The sequence below is a fragment of the Leopardus geoffroyi genome, chromosome D2 (genome assembly GCF_018350155.1).
Source record: "Leopardus geoffroyi isolate Oge1 chromosome D2, O.geoffroyi_Oge1_pat1.0, whole genome shotgun sequence".
NCBI lineage: Eukaryota > Metazoa > Chordata > Mammalia > Carnivora > Felidae > Leopardus > Leopardus geoffroyi.
This window is the reverse complement of record NC_059334.1, coordinates 80,104,300-80,122,374: the sequence shown is the minus strand read 5'-3', so window position 1 is coordinate 80,122,374 and position 18,075 is coordinate 80,104,300. Positions and strand designations below refer to the sequence as shown.

General features: G+C 49.1%; 1 protein-coding gene across 4 annotated transcripts in view; it reads left to right on the top strand.

Annotated features, from left to right (window-relative positions):
* The window catches only part of CPXM2 (carboxypeptidase X, M14 family member 2), a 140,951-nt gene that overhangs the window by 51,806 nt on the left and 71,070 nt on the right, over window positions 1–18,075 (top strand). For 3 of the 4 annotated variants that reach the window (XM_045439150.1, XM_045439148.1, XM_045439149.1), the window contains one exon: window positions 3,704–3,843. In XM_045439150.1, the coding sequence (XP_045295106.1) occupies window positions 3,704–3,843 (140 nt within the window). Of the gene's footprint in view, window positions 1–3,703; window positions 3,844–9,487; window positions 9,685–18,075 lie in introns of those variants that run through there. The other variant, XM_045439151.1, reaches the window with a different exon arrangement.

Genomic DNA, 18,075 nt, shown 5'->3' with positions numbered 1-18,075 from the left:
CATCTTAATGGTGTTTTCAAGACTAGCTTATACTTTAAGGAAACCCACTTTTTATTTCAACAACTTCTGATAGAAATGCCTCCAAAATTTATGAGGGATTGCCTGCATTTTTATCTAAAAAAAATTTTTTTTTAACATTTTATTTTATTTTTTGAGAGACAAAGAGAGGCAGAAGGCAAGTGGGGGGAGGGGCAGAGAGAGAGGGAGACACGGAATCCGAAGCAGGCTCCAGGCTCCGAGCTGTCAGCACAGCGCCCGACACAGGGCTTGAACCCACGAGCACGAGATCATGACCTGGGCTGAAGTCAGACACTCAACCGACTGAGCCACCCGGGCATCCCTTTCTTGCGTTTTTAAATAGAAAAGGACGGATGTAGCCTTCTGTTGGTTTCTCTGACCTCATGCTGATATCCCGGGTTGCGCTGTGCTGTGTTTTGGTGACGCTTCTCGGGCTGGCACCTCCTCTCTCGCTGAATTCTGCCAGGAGCTTGCTTCATAAATTCGTCATCGACTTTGCAGAGGGGGCTGTCACTTCCGTATGAGTCAGCGAGTCAGAAAGGGCCCTCCAGTCCCCTGACACCGTTACTGCATTTAGCAGACTGTCCGGTATGCTCAGGAAGAACTGAGATCGGCAGCAGAGGCAGAATATCCAGGCTGGCGAAACCAGGAGCCTAAAATCGAATGCCAACTATCTGCCAAGTAGGCTTTGGTCGGATAGCGCAGGGAGAGCTCCCCCAAATTTCCGTGATTCTCTCGGAGTGAAAATCCCAGGTTCCGTAGCAGCTCTGTTCTTGTCTGCTCAGCCCACGACCGGGTGTCCCCTGTCTTGGCACCAGTGACATTTGGGCCGAGGCGCTTCTTTGTGGCGGGGGCTGTCTTGTGCATTGCAGGGTGGTCAGCGGCATCCCTGGCCTCTGTCCATTAGTCATCAGTAGCTCCCACTGCTCCCAGTGGTGACAGCCAAAAATAGTCGCAGACATTGCCAAAAACCCCTGGGGGGGGGGGGGGCGGGCAGTGGCAACGTGGATTCCTTTTGAGAACCTCAGACTCTGAGTCTCCTCTTTCTTCAGATTTTCTAACCCTATTCAGGACGTTTGAAGGTGTAGAAAGTGTGACCGCAAGTGCCCAGAAGAGCGTTGTAATTGCTCCTAATTTCACAAAGTGTGAAGCGATTCGTAAAGCACCCGTATTTCCGTAATGTGCCAAACAGTCCTCGCTTTGTACTGATGACATTTGTTGAGGGCTCCCTTATGTGAGGTAACATTTATCGAGCCCACACGGCGTGCCAGGGCCTCTTGCAATCACCCTCGGCACCCTCAGGGAGAAAGGATCGTTGCCCCCGTTGTAGCAGATGGGGAAACTGAGGCACGGGGCTTTTAGGCGCATTGCTGGGGTGTATACAGGGTGCAAATGGCGGAGCTGGGATTCCCACCCGGCAGGGGGACTTTAGAGCACGAGCCCCTCACCCGCACTTTGTGCGGTGGTTGACTTGGAGATGCCAGGACAGAACGCGGGCCGCGTGTGTGGACTTCAGCCCGTCCGCCCGTTCTGAGCACCAAGAGGGCCGGGCTGCACATGTCTTCCCCCTTTGCATTCCCGTCCCCCGGGCCAGGTAGTAGAGGCACAGTGAAGGTGAATGTTGAGAAACGAAATCAGGGGCGCCTGGGTGGCTCAGTCGGTAGAGCGTCCGACTTCGGCTCAGGTCGTGATCTCACAGTTCGTGAGTTCGAGCCCCGCTTCGGGCTCTGTGCTGACAGCTCAGAGCCTGGAGCCTGCTTCGGATTCTGTGTCTCCCTCTCTCTCTCTCTCTCTGTCCCTCCCTGCTCATGCTCTGTCTCTCAAAAATGAATAAACATTAAAAAAAAAAAAAAAAGGAAATCAACGCCAGTCTCGTGGGCTGTTTACGAGAAGAGAGGAGCCCGGTACCAACTAAGTGTTATGGTTTCCTGAAGGAAGCTACGTGGCAGTATTGTAGGTATTGACGTGCTCCAGGTCTCGGTCCTAGACAGGATACCTGCCTTGGGTGAAGAAGTAGGGGGACTGTGTCCTGAGAGCCCCATTATAGGGGAGCTCATTACGTTTCCTGGGGCAGTGGCCCCCTGGTTGGCTAGCACCTCTGGGAAACGAGAGCTTCAGACATTCACACCCTGTGACTTCAGCAAGGCCGGCCGAAGCACATAACACACACTTGCAAGATTTAGCCGTTCCCTGGGGGTTCTGGAAGGCAGAACGTGGTGGCACCTCCAGGTCCTTGGCACAAACGCCCCATATGCCATCAGACCCGAGGTGCCGGTTGATTGAGAGCTTGGGTTTCTGGAGAGCGTGGACTGATGCGTGTTTCCGTTCACCTTCATTTGAGATCGTGGTGCTTCGAGGAGGCCACGAGAGGCGAGTATTCTGACATTTGCCCTCAAAGCTCTTTCAGGATTGTTTGAGGAGGGGGTGAGAGTGCACACATGTGGTTCGGTCCTGATACGAGACCGATGTTAGCCAGCGCAGTGATGGTAGCGTTCCACTTGCGGACCCCTTGGCCACGTTGTTCCTGCGCTGTAGCTGGACTGTGAGTTTCACATCACTGATGCCCATTAGAAGTTAGGCTGCCCCAGAATTCGGGCTGAAAAGTGCTCAGATGGGAAAGATGGGCTGGCCTATCTTTTAAATCCCATTTAGACTTTTTTTTCTCATCTGAGTACATATTTGTGTAATAGCTATAGAAAAAGCCATGGGGTTCATATTGAAAGGGTCTTAGTAAATTAGGAAGCCTCACTTTGTTCAGATGTTCTATTTCGTTTCCTTCCTTCCTTCTCTCCCTTTTCCTTCCTTCCCTCCCTCCCTATTCCTTCCTTTTCTTTCTTTCTTTCTTTCTTTCTTTCTTTCTTTCTTTCTTTCTTTCTTTCTTTCTTCTTCCCTCCCTCCCTCCCTCCTTTCCTTCCTTTCCTCCCTATTCCTTCCTTCCTTCCTTCCTTCCTTCCTTCCTTCCTTCCTTTCCTCTTTCTTTCTTTCTTTCTTTCTTGTCAGAGAATTCTCTCTTGAAATGGTAATAATATAGGGAAAATTCCAGAGCAGAAACGTCACCTACCTTGTAGATTCAGATGAAAAGAATCTTTGGTAGCCATAGGAGCTAAAACTCAATGCATCAAGTGACTTAAATGCCAATGCATACACATTCACTAGATACAATTACCCTTCAACACCCAACTCAGTTATCACCTCTATCCTGGTCTCCACCAGACCAAGTTAGTCATTATCCTTAAGTGCTGCTGTAGCAGTTTGCTCTGCTTCCTGAAATAACACATTCCCCATTGTGTTCTAATTCATCTGTTTTCATGTCTTTCTTCCTGCCTGGATGGTGAGGTTCTGGGAGGGGACGATTCACCTTTGTATTCCCAGCACCTGGCATGTGTAGGCTGGTTCGTAGGAGGCAGTCTGTGCCTGGTGGGTGCATGAGTAATAGGCGAGCTCATTAAATTTCCTCTTCCACACTGGGCAAGAAGAGGACATATCATATTGAAATATTTCCAACTTGTTAATAATAAGCAATCCCATTTTATGATTTAGAATAAGGAGTGTTCAGGGCATAGTATTTTTTTTTTCTTTATCCCCTGCTCATTCTGTTCTGCCCATCAACCCCCCCCCCCCCAAATCTCATGAACATATTCATTGATTCTGGGTCTTTCTGAAGAACATCTCTCTTTCTTTCCAGGCAGGTATTAACGAAAATGATTTTTATGATGGGGCGTGGTGTGCAGGAAGGAATGACCTCCATCAGTGGATTGAAGTGGATGCTAGACGTCTGACCAAATTCACTGGTGTCATCACTCAAGGAAGGAACTCACTTTGGCTGTAAGTGTGGATGGACCTGTGCTTTTGTAGACTCCATGCCTTGGGTCTAATATTCTAGGGTTTGGACAGAGACAGGAAGATGCAGAGAAGTATCTGACGATAAGCAATAGAAAGGAAGAAAATCGGAATGTGGGCAGGATGCTGGGCTTGCTGTGGACACAAGCATCTCTGGAAATGACATTGTCCCCTGTACAAGAACAGAGGGAGGGACCCACCCAGCAGGTTACGCTGAGTAGACCGAGGTATCGTTAAAACAGTGCAGCTTAGGCAGGCGGCTGCCATCTTGGATCTGTGATGGATTACTCGTACCCTGACAGCCCGAGGTGGGAACTCTGGACAAGAAGTGAGTTATAGGTAACAGGTCCAAGCCAGTGTTTGGGAGTAGAAGGCGTGAACCCTTTAGAGTCTGAGAAGGACTGGAAGCCTAGGGAGGTTCCCAAATAGAGGAACTGCTGGAGAAGCAGTAGACGTGAAGCCGGGGTGAGGCCTGAGGACGAGATGGAGCCCATTTGAGCTTGGGCCCAAGGCTGGGTCAACAACGAGATGATCTGATGGGGATCCCAAGAGAGGTAGGCTCTCTGTCCCGGGGTACATACATACGGTGGGATATTACTCATCCCTAAAAAGGGAGGGCATTCTTTTTGTTTTTTTAATTTTTTTTTAACATCTATTTATTTTTGGAAGACAGAGAGAGAGAGAGCACTAGTGGGGAAGGGACAGAGAGCAAGAGGGAGACCCAGAATCCGAAACAGGCTCCAGGCTCTGAGCTGTCAGCACAGAGCCCGATGCGGGGCTTGAACCCAGGAACTGTGAGATCGTGACCTGAGCCGAAGCCGGACGCTTAACTGACTGACCCACCCAGGCGCCCCAGAAAAGAGAGGACATTCTGACACCTGCTATACCATGGCTGAATCTTGAGGACGTGAGGCCAAGTGGGATAAGCCAGTCACGAAAGGGCAAATGTGATTGCGGTTACGCGAGGTTCCTAAGTAGTCAGCTTCGCAGAGCCGAAAGTGGGATGGTGGAGGCCAGGGTCTGGGGGAGGGGAAACGGGGTGTTATTGTCTAAATGGGTACTGAGTTTCAGTTTGGGGTGCTGAAAAGTTCTGGAGGTGGATGGAGGTGGCCGTTGCACAGCGATGTGAACGTGCTTGATGCCCCTGAATTGTACACTTAAAAAACGGTTGAAATGACCCATTTTGTTATGTATTTTTACTACGGAAATGAAAAAAAACGTATGTGCAAAAGCAACGTGCACGAAAAATACGAAACAACGTCCCTGCCTCAACCCAGGGCTGGTTGTAGAGACCAAAGCGGGGCTGCATCTCTGGGGTTGTCCTGTGTCTCCAGCCGTGTAGACAGCAGGCACACGGAGACTGGGGGCTGGGCAGGGCAAAGCAGGGTCCACGGGATCTTGAGTGCTTTCTGAATTTAAGCAAGAGTTTTCAAGTGCCTCTAACATCCGCCTACCACTGAGAAGCCAAGGGCACGAATGCCTCGCACGGTGACATTAGGAAACTGGTCTCATCAGCTAAGACCCCTCCCACCCGCTTCATCTTCCCTGTCTCACTCTCGGATTTCATTTCAGTGTTTGCTAGTTACCTCTTGGCGGTCACGTACAATGTGTCTGTAATTTGTTGATTAGATTAATTTTTAATCCCCGGAAAGGTCAACAGGAATAAATAAACCAGGATAAGAGAGGGGAGCCTGGCATCTGTGCTCATATTTAACTGCCTGTCATTGTCACTGTAAAGGGGACTTTGTTACATGGTGACAATGATCAGGCAATGACTCATCATCTGTTTTCCCTCTGAGCTGCTTTTTTTTTATCGTAAAGACGATATTATTACATCTAGCATCGTTTTAAAACATTACCCACGATTCCACCACCCTTAGACATAGTTTTTTTTTTTACGCCTGTGTAATCCTACTACATATGCAATTATGTTATTTTAACTTAAAAACATATCCAAGCATTTTTCCCCACTGTTCCTCCGACGTCACAATGATCATTTTTCACAGCCTATAATTTACCCAGCCCTGCCTCTGTCACCTTCTTAGTGTTCTGGTATTCCATACCATTTTGCAAGAAAGAATTTTCATACTTTTTTCTTCCTTCCAATTATTTCCTTCAAATACATTTCCAGAGCTGGGATAATCTGTGCATTTTGACAGCAGTCGGTCGTGTGTTTGTGCTGTTTTGTGTAGCGCATTTTGTTTTTTTTCCGCTTTGCTTTTTAGCAGTGCTTGTGTGTATGCTGGTAATGATGATTTTTGCTCTGTGGGGCGCATTGGGCTGTAATCAGCTTATTACCATGACAATTGTTTTCACTGCTCAGATTCTGAAAGGCGAGAATTTGGGGGAAGGGAATGTTGAATGGCTCAACTTGGAACAGAAACTTGGAGAGAAAGACTGATCTGAGATTATGCATAGGGATCAGCGAAGGGATTTTACCTTAATGCTTGGATATTAACCTGTCTAACCGCTGTCATTAGAAATCCTGTAGTTGATTTATTATTGGATTGGAAGGACAGAGCAGGATAGGAATAACACTCACATTCCATCGCATCAAGGACACAAGAGCATTTGGGGTGAACAAGAAACGGCCGTAGAACAAGATCTTTCTTTGGCTTAGCCTAGGACGGGAACATCTTAGAGGGCTAAGACGAGGGATAGAATTGCTTTTAAGAGTCTTTTTCTTTTTAAATGTCTAAATGTATTTCAAGTCAAATTGTTCTTCAAGGACAATGGAAAGAAATGCGATGGGTTTCACTTTGTCTTACCACCCAGAACAGGATGGTCTGCCCCAAAGACTGAAGAAGAAGTGGGACAAAGATGTGTTCTGGTGTCTGAAGCTTGCCCCCTCCCCCCAGGAGGATGAATGAAACTCATTCATTTTGTTAATGAATAATGCTGGAAGCACTGGGATGTGTCCCAGTATGACCAGAAAACATGTCAGCAATAGGAACCATCAAATATGAACAGTGAAGAAGACAGCAGGTGTCCCTCTTTCCCTCTCCCCGCACACTGTTCCCAACACAGGCATCTCTGGTGCCATTTTTTTTTTCAATGTTTATTTATTTTTGAGACAGAGAGAGACACAGCATGAACGGGGGAGGGACAGAGAGAGAGGGAGACACAGAATCGGAAACAGGCTCCAGGCTCTGAGCCATCAGCCCAGAGCCCAACGCGGGGCTCGAACTCACGGACCGCGAGATCGTGACCTGGCTGAAGTCGGACGCTTAACCGACTGCGCCACCCAGGCGCCCCTCTGGTGCCATTTTTAATATTTCTCTTTACGGGCTTCTGTGTTTCTCCCTGCTAGTCTGGAAGCACCTGGCTGATAGAGGTAATACCTGGTCATTTTGCCCAGTCCCAGGCTTCTCTTAGATGCTCGAGTAATGATTTTTTAATGAACGAATATTGTTAGGAAGTAACAAATGGACAAAGGTTCGTTCACAGGGCACAGTAATGAGTTCATTCATCTGCGAGTGTCAGTGACTGAGAGCAAGCTTGGAAATGGGACTAGGGAGAGGGAAGGGGACGCGGGAGATTGAGGAGTGACGATTTCTAGAGAGGATGGCACCCCCAACAGGGTGGCTTTGGAGTCTCGTCACAGCTCTTGACTCTTGTTGGTTATGAATTTTCTCTTCTCCGAGCTTCAGTCTGCTGCCTGAAAGAAGGGAACTGTTCTCCCACTGATAAAGATGCATGGAAGTCAGATAAATTGTTACACTGTTTTAAAATTACCCTGCACATCGGGGCGCCTGGGCAGCTCAGTCTGGTGAGCGTCCGACTTCAGCTCACCGTCTGTGAGTTCGGGCCCCGAGTCGGTCTCTGTGCTGACAGCTCAGAGCCTGGAGCCTGCTTCGGATTCTGTCTCCCTCTCTCTCCGCCCCTCCCCTGCTCACGCTCTGTCTCTCTGTCTCTGAAAAATGAATAAACCTTACAAAAAAAAATTACCCTGCACATACTAAGAGCTCGGTAAACTTTACTTTCCTCCCTCCGCACCTCTTTGGGTTTTATTTAGGACAGTGGCTTTCAAGCTTTATTTTTAGCTACAGAAACATTTAGAAAATAGAGAGAGGTGAGGCTGCTCTGTGTGAATCTGGGGGGGTGGAGGGGAGCGGTGCCTGCCTGGCCCTCCCCTCGCCCCTTGTCGGAGCAGCTCTGGAGGATGCCTTCATCCAAGTATCTCTGGCAGCAAGAATCCCGGACAGCCCGAGGGTGCTTCTGTGCAGGTTACAACTGGGCCAGCTTCTTGAAAGGCTCGTGGCCACTTCCTGAATCTGGCCGGGTGGAGGGGAGATGTGGAATTCAAACCAAGACAAACAAAGGCAGCGTTGGAATTAGAACTTGAGTGTTCTAGTTGAGCCTGCAGAACAGCCCCTAATCTCAGAGCATCCATCCCATTTTGGTTGGGAGTGTTTTAGAAATGGAAGGGCAAGGAGTTGCGGGCTCCTCGAGGTCAGGGCCAGATGGATCCTGCTGTTTAGAAATGGCTTCTGTCTGGTTGTTGAAATAAATATAGGAGCACTTTGGAGTTACAATATGTGTATACTTAAGAATGCTATTCATACTTTCCATCGGCAGGACTTTCTTGATTGGTATTTTTAAGTGAACATCCATAATCTTATATGTTTCTGACATTCTCTTTGTGTGTTCATGGATTCATCTGTTTTGAGCATTCTGTGCTAAGCACTAGGGATATGAGGTGAGCAGAAAGTGGCCTGCCTGCAGGGAGCTTTCAGTCTGGTGGAAAAATCCCGTATGTGAACGGATCCACTGGCATCCACAACATGCCTGTTGACGAGGGGTGGGGGATGGGAGAGCTGTTATCAGATGCATGACACAGATGTGAAGGATGATATGGCAGGTCGCAAGGCTTTAGGTGGTGGCCTGCAACCAGGTTCATAATCCGGTGGACGAAAAGCTGTGATTCTCGGTGTCATAATTTTTCAAATTATTTGGGCTATTTGAAAGTAATAAAATATAACTGTTTTTGTGATATTGAATCATTTGTATGTTTCACCAGTAGAAATTATCCTTCTCCACCACCCTGCAATTTAGTGAAACGTCTCCATACTAATAAAAGCTAATCTTTGGGGCGCCTGGGTGGCTCCGTCGGTTAAGCGTCCGACTTCGGCTCAGGTCATGATCTCATGGGTCGTGAGTTTGAGCCCCGCATCGGGCTCTGCGCTGACAGCTCGGAGCCTGGAGTCTGCTTCAAATTTTGTGTCTCCCTCTCTCTCTCTGCCTCTCCCCCATGCTCGCTCTCTCTCTCTCTCTGTCTCAAAAATAAGTAAACATTAAAAAAATTTTTTTAAAAAGCTAATCTTTAATTTCCCTAATCTCAGAAAGTATATTAGACCTATGGGTGCTACAATCACAACCAGTGTGATGGTTGGAAAGTTAATTATTCTGCCGGAGGTGGATAGATGCTGTCACGACATGGGCGAAATACAGGCAGTTTAAAAATAGCCGAAGGTTTTAAGTCTTACTTGGTTAACCAACAAAACGATTCTCATTCTCTGGAGAGTCTGTGAATGTGTCCTCAAAGTGAGGTAGCAGTCTGCCTGATGAGTTTGTAAGGTGACGGCTGGGAGGGTTTGACTGGGCGGCTGAATTTTTAAACAGCAGTCAGGCTAATCAGAGCCAGATGAACGGAGCCAGGCTGGGAGCCAGGCTTGTGACCAAGGACACAAAGAAGGTGGAGACACAGCCCCAGCCTAAGGGGCTGGCTTTCTGTTTGTCCGTGGAAAGCTGTAGCAAAGGTTCTGAATGTGGGCCTCCGCTGATGGTTCTGGACAGTTCTGATGGTGAAGGAGAGGAGCAGCTGAAGTAGGTGCCCAACCCAGGAGGAAGGCAAGGCCAGGGAAAGGCCCGTTCCCCCTTTCTGCCCTGGGAAGAGCTGTGTTCGCAGGAGGGGCTGGTGGCCGGTGGGGCAGATGGGCGGGGTCCTCTGCAGACAGTGAGTGTGGCGGCTCTAGGGGTTGGCCGCTTACGGCAAGAGGACAGGGAGGGCCCTCAGAGGGCTCAGCGGGTGTCTGGAGCTCATAGGCTTGGACCCGTCCCACCTGGCACTGCAGGCACTTTCTCCACTAGGGGGCGATAGAGTCGATGGCCGAGCCGCTGGAGGAGGTGCAGGGACAAGGGCATTTCGGGAGCTGGCAGGGCACAGAGCGCATTTGGAAGGAGGGGTGTGAGGGTCAGCGCCAGGGCTGGCGGGGGAAGCGGCAGAGGGCTGATTCCCTGGAAGTTCACAGCAAGTTCAAGGAGCCACTAGGGGAAATGAGGCTTCAGAAGTGGACGCGAGCTTGGCCGGGAAGACAGTGGTCATCTGAAAAGTCCACAGGGGCAGTGGAGGTGATCAGCTGGGGCCCAGGGGTGGGGTGGGGGGTGTGAGCGAGCCGGGGGTCGGAGAGGAGTGGGCGTCTGGAAGTCTCGAGGCTGCAGGCTGGCCCCCACTGCCGTCCCTGTTGGGAGAATGTCTGGGACGCGCTGGACCCGAGCTCAGGAGAGGTGAGGAGATGGCCGTAGAGTTGGTGGGGTCTGGCGAGACGCAAAAGTGAGCGCGAGAAGAGGCAGAGCTTAGGAGAGACGCCGCTGGAGGGTGTGCATCCGGAGACGGGGTTGGAGAGGGAACCGCTCCAACACCTGCCTGGCCCGGGATCTGCCCAGCGGCTGGACCCCCGGCTCCCAGCGGGAAGTGTCCACCCAGCCCCTCCCTTAATCTTCAGTTCATCTTGTTTTCTGCTCCCAGAGGACCGACCTCGGCCTTCATGCTTCTCTCGTCCCCCAGGGTTGGGGTCCGGGCCACCAGGGCGCAGAGCAACGCAGCACAGGGGGCTGGGGCCAGGGGCGCGGAGGGGCATCCGGCGGCCCCTGGCACAGAGCTTGAAGGGAGGCTGGCCAGCACTCCATCAATCACCTCCTGGCTTCTTGGGGGAGAGAGAGTGTGTGTTTTCAGAATGCGCGGTACCGGGCCTCCTTCCTCACTTCCTGGCCACATGAAATGTCTGGCACCTTCCGGTGGTGGGGGGTGGGGGGGGGTGGGGGGAGGGCTGGGAAGGCACAAGTTTCCGAACACCTTTCTAACTTCTTTGGAAACTGACAGTCTTTGAATTGCTGAGTTTGGCACGAGATGGAGGGCTTTTAATGAAAACCTCGACAAGTTCAGATAGAGGGCCTGGCATGCAATCATTTCTTCATTTTATGTTCTGTTTCCACCACGCAGGGAGGATTGTTTGAAATCAAACGAAACTCTCACTTAACGGTTGCATGGTCGTACTAGGTTTTCTGGGTGCCGATGACTCAGAAACAGGCTCTTGGAAGGTAACAGCTTTGAAATGGAAACAACTCTCGAGCTCCTTCCTGGGGCTGGAACTTCCACCCTGCTTTACTCAGGGGTCCTCGGTCCCCCTGAGCTGTGACTCCCCCCAGGAAACCCTCCAGAAGGCTGCTGGGTACATCTCATCTTTTTTCTCATCTGTTTCCTGGTAGAGGGGGCCCCACCCCTGCTTAGCTCACATAATGCTTCTACCCCTGGACCCACACAGCCTTTGTGGATTGGCTCGCACTGTCTGTCTGACTGCGCTCCTAGCAGGAGCCTCCTCTGTTCCACAGATGTAGCAGGCATGCTCCTGCCTCAGGGCCTTTGCACGTACCATTCTCTCTGTCTGAAAGTTCAACCCTCTTGCATCAGAGGCTTTTTTTTTTCTCCTGATCATTCTTTTGAAACGCACTCTCAGTAGCTCTGTGCCCCCACTTGGCTTTATTTGATTACCTATGTATTTGTTGTTACTTGCACTGATGTCACTCCCGGGCAGCAGGCAGGACCTGGCTGTTGTTTGCCACTGAGCCCCCAAGTGCTAGGTTGTACCAGCCAACAGAGGGAAGGTCTCAGTGACCGCCCCTCCTGCTGCATCATTCGAAACTGCTCAGATCACGTCCTGCTTCTCTCCCATCCAGAGGCTGGACGGCCACCCCCGGCCCAGAGTAGGTGGGTGGGTGGTCCAGGTGGGCTCCTGGCGATTCCAAGCCTCCTGGTCTTGTAAGGAGAGGTGACGGCTCCCTCTCAGCTTGTTGTGCATGTTCAGTGAGACGCAGATGGTCTCAGAATGGACCGGCACATTCGGGACACAGCGGAGGCACAGTGGGCCGTGGCTGCTGTTATTTACGAAGTCAACATCTCACTGCCCCTTCCTGGGAGCCCCCTCCCCTAGCCATTCAGAGCTTGGACCTCCCGTGTCCCCCGGAGGGCACCCAGGAAAGACGTTAGAACTGGACCAGCCACGTTGCAGCTAAGCAGAGCCTGGCATTTTGTGAAAATGCTCCTCTGACACGTCTGTATTTTGTAGAAATGGATTTGGCCGGCAGGAAATTCCTTGAAAGAAAGTGACATCGCTTCCCTGTGCCGGGGCTGCAGAGCACTTGGCATCACCATACTGGGTGCCTCTCGGTACCTGCCAGGGAGGTCCCTTTCTTGTCCCCATTGTGTGGATGAGAACACTGAGGCTTGGAGAGCACACACAGCTTGATTATCTCCCTCTGCCTCGTCGTGAAGATACTTGTGCTTTCTGCCCTCCCCCTCCTTCTCCCCGCTATTACTCACGATTTTCTCCTGCACCCTGAGGCCTCAAGCCCCCTGAATGGGCTCCTGTGTGCTTCTGAGCACTTGTGGACGCCGGGGGGGCCAGAGGGCGTTGCTGGCCACACCCAGGGCCCACTTACCTGTCAGACACGGTGCCAGGGGCCTTGTGACCTTTAGGGGCCCGTGAACGTGTTTAACCTCCTGTACAACCTGGAAAAAAAAGAAAGGAACGTTGAGGTCAAAGAAAACATTCAAATATATCATGTTACTGTGTTCACCTCTGTACCAATGCGGTCAAAAAAAAAAAAACCATGGCTTAAAAATTGTTTTTATGGAGGAAGCAAGCGGCCTGTGGTCAGCAGGAGAGTAGCCGGCACAGACGTTGACGTCCGAGTCCCAAGAATCTGAGAAGGTGCGAGGTGCCAGGGCACACGGGCCTCAGGGTCGCACGTGGACTTGAGGTTGCTGATCGGCTGACCCGCAAATAGAGACGTGACCCTGGGTTGCCTGGGCGGGCCCGGTGCAGACGCGGCGGTCCTTGACACAAGACACGGGAGCGGCGCAGCAGCTGGGGCTGGCTCTGAGGGTGGAGGAAGGGGCCCCGAGCAGGGAATGGGAGTGGCCTCTAGAAGTTGGAAAAGCAAGGGAACAGATTCCTCCCTGGAGCTTCCAGGAGATACCCGGCCCTTGCCCGACACCCTGATCTCAGAAATTCTGCCCTCCCGAACCGTAAGATAATAAATGCGTCGCTGAAACCGCTAAGTCTGCAGTGGGAAACCAACAGCACCCATGGAGGCAAACGTTTCTCGGGCCCCCGCAAGCCCTCATGTGGCCTGGCCACCCCACGGCTTTGCCCTCTGACGTGAGGTCAGTGCCAGGCGGAGCCGGCCAGGAAGCTCCGGGCTCGACACACGTTCTCGCGGAGCGGGGTTGGAAGCCAACTCTCTTCTCTAATTTTTTTTTTTTAATTTTTTTTAACATTTTTATTTCTGAGAGAGACAGAGACAGAAACAGAGAGACAGAGAGACAGAACGTGAGCAGGGGAGGGGCAGAGAGAGAGGGAGACACGGAATCCGAAGCAGGCTCCAGGCTCCGAGCTGTCGGCACAGAGCCCGACGCGGGGCTCGAACTTGTGAACAGTGAGATCACGACCTGAGCCGAAGTCGGACGCTTAATCGACTGAGCCACCCAGGTGCCCATCTTCTAATTTTGAGGATTCCTGTGAGCTATTTCTTTGGTTCCTTTTTCTCCTGGTCTCTTGAGTGACTCTTTCAGATTTAAAGGACTTTAAATATTTTCTTTTTACTTTCAGTTTTCTGCTGTGGAGTTTCTTAGCTAGGAACTGCCTCGTCCTCTACCCAACTCGATTGGGCTTGGCCTCCAGAGTGGTATTTTCCCTCGCTCATCCTGGTAGACATTTTTTGCTGGAGGTAATGGAAAACTAGATACTATTTCTAAGCTTATAACACTCTCTCCTGTGGTCTGCGTTTGCAAAAGGCCATGGTAACTGGTCCCAACTGAAAAAATCTAATAAATCAGTGGGCTGATTTTTCAGCGTCCAGCGTTTGTCTGTGCTGAGCATATAACACCATTTAAATGTTTTTAATGTTATATTTCTGAGAGACAGAGAGAGAGACAGAGACAGAGCATGAGTCGGGGAGGGGCAGAGAGCGAAGGAGACACAGAATCTGAAGCAGGCTCCAGGCTCTGAGCTGTCAGCACGGAGCCCAATACAGGGCTCGAACTCATGAACCATGAGATCATGACCTGAGTCACAGTTGGTTACTTAACCGACTGAGCCACCCAGGCGCCCCTAGTAGCACACCATTTAACTGCGTCACTGTGGTTCCAGAAGGAGGGAGAGAACAAGAAAGCCGTGCCTGTGTTCTTGAGTGCTGTGAGTAGACAGATGCCTATTGTAGACAAAAGGCAACGCTTCCCCCCTGCCCCCCCGCCCCCCACCTTTTATTTTCAAGATGCTACAAAAGACAAGTTTAGACCTCTGGGGAGCGGTGGTCTTGCCCAGAGTTATAGGTTGGCCGCAGCTTGGATTTGAGCCTGCGAAGCTCTGTCAAGGAGGTGATGGACAGGAAGAGGAAGCTGCCAGGCCCCCCCCCCCCCACCCCAACGGTTCCAGCAGAAAATTGGCCTAAAAACTGAGAGATTGTTGGGCCCTTCCTTCTCTGACTGCAAAGGGATTTCACGGGGCTCTCTCTACTTGTCTGAGAAAGTGGACGACACTCAGTGCTCCTTACAGCTGGGGTTGTGGGTTATTAATGGTCCCTTTCCCGACTGACTTCACTCATTTGCCAGTGCTGTTTGCGGGGGCGGGTGGTGCTTGTTGGTGAGGATGTGGGGAGATTCTCTCTCTTGTGAGGTGGAAAGAGAGAAGAATCTGACCGACAAGGCCGATTGTCGTGAAGGCCCACTGTGGTAGACCCCCCGGGGGTGCCTCAGATCTTACCCTGTGGCCACCCAAAACTAGTTACTTGACTGTGATTTGAGCCACTCCTGTTGTCCCCAGTCACTCCCTTCCTTGTCACTTGGCCCCCTCTGTTGTACAAAAACTTTGAATTTGTACGTGGTTAATATAATCCGTGTCTTAAGGTTTATGTCCTCCTTGTAAAGGCATCGCCCTTCGGAGAACGTGCGTGATTTCCCCCATGTTTTCTTTGAGCACGTTTATGGTTTCGATTTCTACATTGAAATCTTGGAGTCATTGTATTTTGGACTGTGTTTTGGCATAGGTGTAACTGATCAGACTCATTCTCCAGGGGCCACTAGAAATAACGTCCCCGCATTATTTCTTTTCCATACTTTCCCCAGCTGCTACGGCCTGGATGTTGGTATGCCTCTCAAAGTGTATATGCTAAATCCTAACACGTGATGTGATAGTATTTGTGGGTGGAGGCCTTGGGAATCGATTAAGTCATGAGGGTGGAGCCTGCATGCTTGGGATTAGTGCGCTTATAAAAGAGGCCCCACCAAGCTCCCCAGCCCCTTCTTCCGTGGGAGGGTGTAAGGAGAATCTGTGACCAACTGGCACCCGGGCTGGTCTCAGACGTCCCAGCCTCCAGAACTGGGAGTAACAAATCTCTGTTATTTATAAGCCACCCAGTCCGTGGTGTTTGGTTATAACAGCCCACGGGGACTAAGATACCAGCTGCAGGGCCTCCAGCTTGACATTCTAAATTCCTGTCTGTCGTGGGCTTTGTAAATTCCAGCTATGTCTTTTGTCAGATCAACGGTTTGCGAATATTTTCTCCCAGTCCGCAGCTTATTTTTTAATCCTTTCACCCTGGCTTCATGTTAAGCTCTCAGAGAGCAAGGTTTTAATTTCAGCCAAGTATACGCTATTTTTTTTTTTTTTTTCCTTTATGGATTGTGTTTTTGAGGTCAGGTCGAAGAACTCTTTAGTAAGCTCTAGACCCCAAAGACTTACTCCTGTATTATCTTCTGAAGTTTCATAGTGTGACGTTTTACCTTTAAATCTGCGACCCATTTTGAGTTAATTCTTACATAAAGGGTTAGGTTTCGTGGGGTTTAATGATCTATCTCATTAAACCTCATTGTGTGTAATTGCACATAGACACATAATTGCTTCTGCACCAAATGTTGAAAAGACTGTCCCCTCCACCATGAAATTCCTCTTGCGCCTTGGTTCAAAGTCGGTTGGCCATATTTGTGTGGGTTTATTTCTGGGTCCTCTGTTCTGTTCCACAGATCCCTGTGTCTGTTCCTTGTCCATCGTATTGTAGCTGTACAATGTCTTAAAACAGGGTGGATGGATTCCTCTTGCTTTATTCTTTTTCAGAATCGTCTTAGCGATTCTAGTTTCGTCGCCTTTCCATAATCATTTTAGAATAATACTGTTTATACCATAAAAAAAAGCCTAAATAGGATTCAACAGGAATTGTAGTGAATCTTGTCTATTAACTTGGAGAGCATTGACAGCTTCGCTCTACCAAAGCCTCTCGTCCGCAAACAGGGAATGTTTTCTCATTTAATTAGACTTCTTTGATTCCCTTCGTCGGTGTTTTATGGTTTTTTTTTTTTTTTTACGCTTGCAAGTTCAGTACGTGTTTTATCAGATTTATACCTGAGAATTTCATGTCTTTTAAGCAGATGTGAATGGTGTGGTTTACAATTATTTTGTTTAGGATTTTTGCGTCAATATTCATATGTGGCATTAGGTTAAAGTTTCCTCTGTGTGAGCAGTCTTTGTTGATTTTCGGTATCGAGTCTTCCAAGTGAGGGAAGATTTTCTTGCTTTCCCAGCTTTGAGTACATCCAGGCACGAGCATTCAGAGGGGCTTGTGGGGAGCGCTTTTATGACTGCCTTTCTTTCTGCACCAGTGCTCTGGCTGTTTAGATTTTCTGTCTCTTTGCTCGGTTTTGATAAATTCTGTTGTCCTAGAAATCTTGTGTTTAGAAATATATTCATATTTGATTCAGCACAGTTGTTTAAGGATTCGTTTCTTCTGGTCAGTGATTATTTTCTCATTATTTTGAAATATTTGTGCATTTCCTTTTTTTTTCTTCACTAGAGTATTTAATGAATTGTCTATCTTTTTTTTAATGTTTATTTATTTTTGAGAGAGAGAGCGAGCATGAGTGGGGGAGGGGCAGAGAGCGAGACATAGAATCCTAAGCAGGCTCTGGTTCAAACTCATGAACCACAAGATCATGACCTGAGCCAAAGTTGGATGCTTAACCGACTGAGCCACCCAGGTGCCCCAGTGCATTGTCTATCTTACCATTTTCTCCTCCTTTTTAAGGGAGGCATTAGATATTTTAATGAAGAAAAAAAAAGGAAATGGACAAATACTTCAAAATAATGAGAATAATCACTGATCAGAAGAAATGAACCTTTAGACAATTATGCAAGGGAAACAAAAGTCAACGTGAACTATTGGGACTTCATCGAGATAAAAAGCTTCTGCCAGTGAAAGAAACAATCAACAAAACTAAAAGGCAGCCTACGGAATGAGAAATGCTTGCAAATGATATCTGATAAAGGGTTAGTATCCAAAATCTAAGAACTTATCAAACTCAACATCCAAAACAACAAATAACCCAGTTAGGAAATGAACAGAAGACATGAACAGACACTCCTCCAAAGAAGACATCCAGATGGCCAACCGACACATGAAAAAATGCTCAACGTCACTCATCCTCAGGGAACTACAAGTCAAAGCCACACTGAGATACCACCCCACCCCTGTCAGAATGGCTACAATTAACAACACAAGAAACAACAGGTGTTGGCGAGGGTGCGGGGGAAGGAGGAACCCTTTTGCACTGCTGCTGGGAATGCAAACTGGTGCAGCCACCCTGGAAAACAGTATGGAGGCTCCTCAAAAAACAAAAACAAAAACAAAAACTAAAAATAGAACTATCTCACAATCCAGTAATTGTAGTATTTGGTATTTAACCACAGGATACGAAAATACAGATTCGAAGGGATACATGCACCCTGATGTTTATAGCAGCATTATCAACAATAGCCAAGCTATCCATCAATTGACGAATAGAAAAAGAAGATGTGATATAATATACAGTGGAATATTAGTAAGCCATCAAAAGAATGAAATCTTGCCATTTGCAATAACGTGGTTGGAGCTAGAATGTATTATGCT